Below are 6468 nucleotides of genomic sequence, written 5' to 3'. Positions count from 1 at the left end.
AGGACATATTTTCTCTGCAAGTGAAGTTGTCTTAAGTTGAATATATATTTAATTAAACATTCTGATGAAACTGTTCCATGTTCTTCATCAGCACAGTATTTTAAATGTAATTGTGCTGTATTTCTTTAAAAAAAAAAGCTAAAAATTTAAAATGTACATTTTATATGGCATTTGTAAAGACTTTGTATTTTGTCTTTTAAATAAAACTGTCCATTTTCCACCTTGAGCATGCTTTGAAACTTTATTGAAGGTTTTTTTTATTGTAATGATTTGTAAAATAACAGTGTTTCTCTGTAGAACATTTAGTGCTTTTATTGTAGTAATCTAGGTAAAATCTGTCAAATAAGGGTTTTACACTGTAAAAAAACAGTCAAACCACTGGCAGATACAGCTGCCAAAAAAACCCCACAAAGTTAAGTAAAATATTGTAACTGAAACAAGGGAAATTTTGTAAAATAAAGGTTTTATACTGTAAAAAAGGTCCCGTAAAAAAACGGTCAAATGACTGGAAGCTGTGTCTGCCAAACAAAAAATTTAAAATTAAAGTTAAATATCATAATTGAAACAACGAAAAATCTGTAAAATAACTTTTTTCTGTAAAAACTTCTCTCTGTAAAATTATTGTTTTTGCACTTTATTTCATTTTTTATATTTTTTTACAGTGTACAGTGTAAGGTGTTTATTTAATCTTTTAAGTGTATTTTTCTTATTTTGCATATTATCTGTCAATTGGGTAACAAAAATAATCTTGTTTCCAGTTGCATTAAGATTATTTTTCATGTTTTAAGTAAAATGCACTAAATTTACATTCCAAAACACTCATTAAGAAAAGCATTTTTGAAGCATAAATGAATGAATGATGTATTTAAACATCACTTGCGCTTTAAAAAGGGGGAGGAGACCGAAAGAAACTCTGGGTTTACCGAAGAAAACCTGCTCCCGACCAGGTTAGGTTCACAGAGTAAGTTGCCATGGTAACTGACTCTGAGTATAAGTTACCTCTCTTTCAGAAACGGGCTTGACTTACTCTGCTTTCTCAGGTTTAACATACCTCCCATTCTGAAACCGAAAACCCAGAGTTTCCCTCATTTCAGGGTTAACATACTCAGAGTTTTCACTTAACCTCATTTCTGAAACGGGCCCCCGGAATAGCGAGCTCATAGTTAGCGTGATGATTTGATCTTGGATGTGTCATTTGATCTTGGATGTAGTAAGCGAGGTACGAAGAACGGACCCCAGAGGTCACTGTCTCCCTTTCTCCCACACCCCACTCCACCAAATCATCGCGCTAACTATGAGCTCGCTATTCCGGTTCTCTGAACGGACCTGTTGTTGATGATTAGTATAGCTGGATGAAGTTATTTGAGATCACTGGGTGGCTTAAAAGGGGCTACGTATCGATAGTAGAAACATTGATCGGCAACTCTTTGATTGGTCGGCGAACATGACGAAGGAGCGCGCTCAGTATTTTTCTGCAGCAGAGCAAGAAGTCTTGACTGAGGGATTTCAGGAGTTTCAGAGTTTAATTAAAACGCAAGGGAACACTGCAAAGGCTAGAAAAGCAAGGAGAGAGGGCTGGCAAAAAGTAGTGAACACATTAAATGCGTTAATGCTGCCCATGTTACATGTTTTTTCCTTGATATGTTATTTTATTTATATTTTTATTTTTTTATACACTACCGTTCAAAAGTTTGGGGTCAGTAAGACTTGTAATAGTCTTTAAAGAAGTCTCTTATACTCATCAAGGCTGCATTTATTTGATTTAAATTCAGAAAAAACAGTAATATTGCAAAATGTTTTTACAATATAAAATAATGTTTTTTTAATTATTATTATTTTAACATACTTTAAAATAGAATTTATTCCTGTGATGAAAAGCTGAATTTTTATCAGCTGTTACTCCAGTCTCACATGATCCTTCAGAAATCATTCTAATATGCTGATTTATTATTAGAATGATCAATGTTGGATAATATCAACAGTTAAAATAAAAATTAATAATAAATAATTTACAGAAATTTAATAATTAATAAATAATTTACAGTAAAGAATTTACTTCGCCATTTCAACCAATCATAACCCGCCAGGAGCGCAGCCTAAATCCTGTTTACATGAAATAAACCTGCTCCAGAGCAGGTTTAAGCTTGCGCACCTGTTGCTATGACAGCAAGTCCCGGATGAGCTTCGAAGAACCGAGCGATCCAAGATCACGCAAAATCGTCAACAATCAAATCCAGCTAACTTAGTTAGCGAGGTACGATGAACGGACCCCTGGTGGGGAATGGAAAACACACAGCCCATACGAGCATCCACCGCCGCATCCGGGTTTTTAAAGACCAGAATAATAGTGAACAGCTGTGGGTGAATCAGTGCTAATGACAAAGACAGGTGAATGCAATCAGGAAGTGCAGTGTAGGGAAGGGAAAACAGCGACCCCAAGTGGCTGAGGGAGGCCCCACAGCCCAGATCATGACATAAGGCCCTTTCACACCAAGAACAGTAACGATAACTATAAATACACAGATAACTATATTTGCATCCACACCAGTGAATGATAACTGTCTGTTTTTTTTGTTGTTGTTGTTGCATTTACACGACTTTAACCAGTAGATGTCCTCAGCATGCACGTTTCAAGCACATCTAAACAGTGAATCTAACGTAACCTATCTGATCTCTGATGTAGTCAACATAGTGGAATAAAAACAATATGTACTCTTTTCTACTGCAACTTTAAAGGAGGCAAGAATTCCTGACGTAATTGTAGGCCTATATTTTATGTTACTCTGTTTGCTGTGCATTGTCTGTTTGCTTCTCTACAATGTTGCCGGCTATTTCAAATGCACAGGCCCTTTAAATTAGAATAAAGTCTGTTTAGCTCTCAGTGTCTTATCATTCATCAGATGTAAAAAAAAAAAAAAAAAATAGTTCTGAAAGTGATCCCAATGATATCGTTCCCCTGTATTGTTAATGTTATAGTTCTGGTGTGAACTCTGTGTCACGGCGTGCGGGGATGTGAGGAGCCAGGGGAAAACATGAGGAACCAGGAGTACAACCATACACGTATGTATAAAAAAAAAAAAAAAAAAAAATCCAGGAGTGCACAAAACATGACGTAACTTCAAGACCAGACAAGGGGAATGTGGAACAAATGACTATTTAAAGAGAACCAAAGGGGAGTGGCAAATAAACAAGACAGGTGTACACAATCAACACGAGGGGCAAGTACAAATATGGGAATAGGGGGAAACCAATACAGACTAAACACTAGGGGGAGACAAGAAAGTAACCAAAACATGAGTCCATGGAGGGAGAAACACGAGGAAAACATTGAAAAACATAGTCCATAAACCTGACGCTCTGCTATTCTCTTCAATTTGAAACGATTTTTAGAATGTTGTCTTTATAGTTATAGTTATCATTCTTGGTGTGTACGGGCCCTTAGCCATTTAGCGATGCAGCGTGGACAGCCGGTTCTGGGACGCTTCAACGAGCCGGCTGGTATAAGCATTGACTAAAGTAGCTGCGTCTGAGCCGTAACGCGCCGCAGACATGTGCAATGTAGGGGGTCGAAACCAAGTGTGCCGCAGAAGTCTTGAAAAATGAGGCCAAAACATTTTTGTTCAACGTATTGTAAAAGTATATTGAATGGTATTATTTGGTTTATTCATTTGTGAGTCTGATATTCTCCACAAAATAATTAGAATTAGAAATTTCAAAGTAAACATTATGTCATTGTGTTATTTCTGACTTACATCGTAAGAAGTCCTTTCGTGTCATGGAAACAATGTTGCTGTGAGTGACTGTGGGAATCAACAGACATGAACAGTGTAAAACACAGGTAAACCTAAAAGACTAAAAAATACCTCATTTTAAGACCTAAACTGTTTACAGAGAGCAGACGAATCTTCACGCAATATCTTTTTCATCTGGTCTTTGCAGAAATCCTCCAGTTTCTGTCTCAGCTGACTGACAGATTCTCTCACAACATCAAACGAAAAGAGGAAACTGGCAGTGATGTTGTCTGTAGTTTCAGGAGGAGTTGAGAGAGACTGAAGACTCTACAGAAAGACAATAACCATTACTCAAACTAAGACCTCATTACCTCATACCATCCCCAAGAACCTGCACTATAGTTGGGCTACCTGCAGAAAATAGATGTCATCGTCTGTGTGTGAAAGCTGCTCCAGCTCAGCATTTCTCCTCTTCAGATCATCAATCTCCTGCTCCAGGTGCTTAATTTGTCCTTCAGCTCGACTCACTGCAGCCTTTTCCTGATCTCTGATCCGCTGTGTCACCTCAGAGCGGCTTCTCTCAATGGAGCGGATGAGCTCAGTAAAGATCCTCTCACTGTCCTCCACTGCAGTCTGTGCAGAGCGCTGTTAGACACACATCACAATCAGCTCTTACTGATTTCTTACACAGCAGCTTCAGTGGGACTGATCAAGAGGAGAGTCCAAACTGAGTCTCAAACTTCTCTTCTTCTCTAAACTCACCTTATGAGACTCCACAGCCTCTCTCAGCTGCTGAAGATCTTTCTGTCTCTGCTGCATTCTCTGCTGGAATTTTTGTAGTGTCTCCTTCAAGTGTTTCTGAAAGATAAACAAAAAGCAAACATGAGACAAATATAAAATATCACAAAATCATAATTTGCAAAGCTAACTGCTTCTTAAAAAAACATATACATACATATATACATATACACACACACACACACACACACACACACACACACACACACACACACATACAACAGTTTGTTCTGGTTCTCAAATCTGATTGTTTGAGAACTGCAAGATATTCTACTGGTATCGCTACAGGAACGCACTTTCACAATTTTGTATCACTCCACTTGTTCTAGCCGGGTCTGTCAAGGAATGTAGTGTTGAGGTTTTCAGGCGAGAATGTACTTGTTTATAGTTCAAAAATGCAGTTTTTTACTAAACTTTTAAACTGTAAAGTTAAACAGAATTTATTTTTAGCTTCAACAACAGCTTGACACAGAGAATAACTGCACTGAGCAGCAAAATCACCTTTAACAGATGAACGGATATTAATGATTTCTTCAGTAAACATTCAAACTAATGTCATATCATAGTGAATATGAATAATGAGTGCTCTATCAGATGCAGGTATGTTAATCACTCGCTCAGTCCATCTCATAATACTCATATTGATACAGTGAGGTTTTAATACAGTAATACAATAGGCTTTCAATGAAGCAACTTAACATTCCTTCGTTACTAGGTCTAAAGTGACGTTTTGGAATTAGTAATGGAGCTTATGCTAAACTGATCAACACTCAAACATACATATATATATATATAATTTCTTTTTTTTTACAGAAATTTACAAAAAAATATTGAAATCCATGTGAATTTTGATTACATATAGATCTAAGATACACAAAACAGTGACCATTGATGTTGACAAAGTTGAGCAAAGACCAGCATATTATTAAATGAAGAGAAACAATGCGGCAATAACAAGTGGGAGTGGCGCTCACATGACCCATTCACCTTGTGATGAAGTTGTATAATGCCAATGAGGAGGGACACTTCAAATGTCAGCATTAATTCAGTGTGTAAAACCAATTCATACCTCTTTATCTGTCCTTTCTGCTTCAGTTGATGTAGTGGCATGGTTTTTATGTTCATCCTTTGCACACAACATGCAAATTATCTGCTGGTCAGTATGACAGAAAATCTCCAGAAGTTTATCATGTTGATTGCAGATCATCTGCTGCAGTCGTTCAGTGGCATTAGTCACTTTGTGTTTCTTTCCTGAGCGAAACTCCTCATGACGCTTAAAATGAGTTTGACAGTAAGACTCCAGACACACCAGACAGGACTTGACAGCTTTGTGTTTTCTTCCAGTACAGATGTCACACTCCACGTCTCCAGGTCCAGCAGGAACAAGAGCTTGTAGTTTGGTCTTCTTCAGTGTCTCCACCACTTCAGCCAGCATGGTGTTTTTACCTAAAGTAGGTCTTGGACTGAAGGTCTGTCTGCACTGAGGGCAGCTGTAGACTCTCTTCTGATCCTCTCGATCCCAGCAGTCTGTAACGCAGCTCATACAGTAACTGTGTCCACAGGGAATGGTCACTGGATCATTTAGTAGATCCAAACACAGTGGACAAATAAACTGCTCCTCTGAAACACTGGCTTCTGCCATTTCTCTGCTTGTACACACTAATACAGACAAACATACAACAGCCTAAGTTCTGGGTTCTCTCAACAGAGTTTCCTGGTTTTGTGTTTAATAAAACCATGTGATACAGGTATGTCTGTTAATCTATAAACTCAAATACTAAAGTTCAGCAGGTAAGTCTCCACTTAAACTAGAAAACTAAGGTTACAAAAGCTGACATAAACTAGAGTAAAACAACTGAACTGATACTACTAAAGTGTTGCACTTATTTACTATATTGTGCTGCAGTACTGAAAACTACAGTATGAACAGAATCGCTGT

The 6468-nt window shown here is 37.6% G+C and overlaps 1 protein-coding gene across 1 annotated transcript; it reads right to left on the bottom strand.

The window, feature by feature from the left end:
• Positions 1-3746: 3746 nt before the first annotated feature.
• Positions 3747-6197, bottom strand: LOC141305427 (E3 ubiquitin/ISG15 ligase TRIM25-like). The gene is made up of 4 exons (XM_073832528.1): positions 5599-6197; positions 4494-4589; positions 4143-4376; positions 3747-4058 (listed from the first exon to the last, which is right to left on the bottom strand). Exons 1-4 carry the CDS (start codon positions 6169-6171, stop codon positions 3870-3872), a joined length of 1092 nt encoding a protein of 363 aa, XP_073688629.1. The 5' UTR covers positions 6172-6197; the 3' UTR covers positions 3747-3869.
• Positions 6198-6468: the final 271 nt, after the last annotated feature.

The sequence above is a fragment of the Garra rufa genome, unplaced genomic scaffold (genome assembly GCF_049309525.1).
Source record: "Garra rufa unplaced genomic scaffold, GarRuf1.0 hap1_unplaced_002, whole genome shotgun sequence".
Lineage (NCBI taxonomy): Eukaryota > Metazoa > Chordata > Actinopteri > Cypriniformes > Cyprinidae > Garra > Garra rufa.
This window is presented reverse-complemented; position numbering and strand designations above follow the sequence as displayed.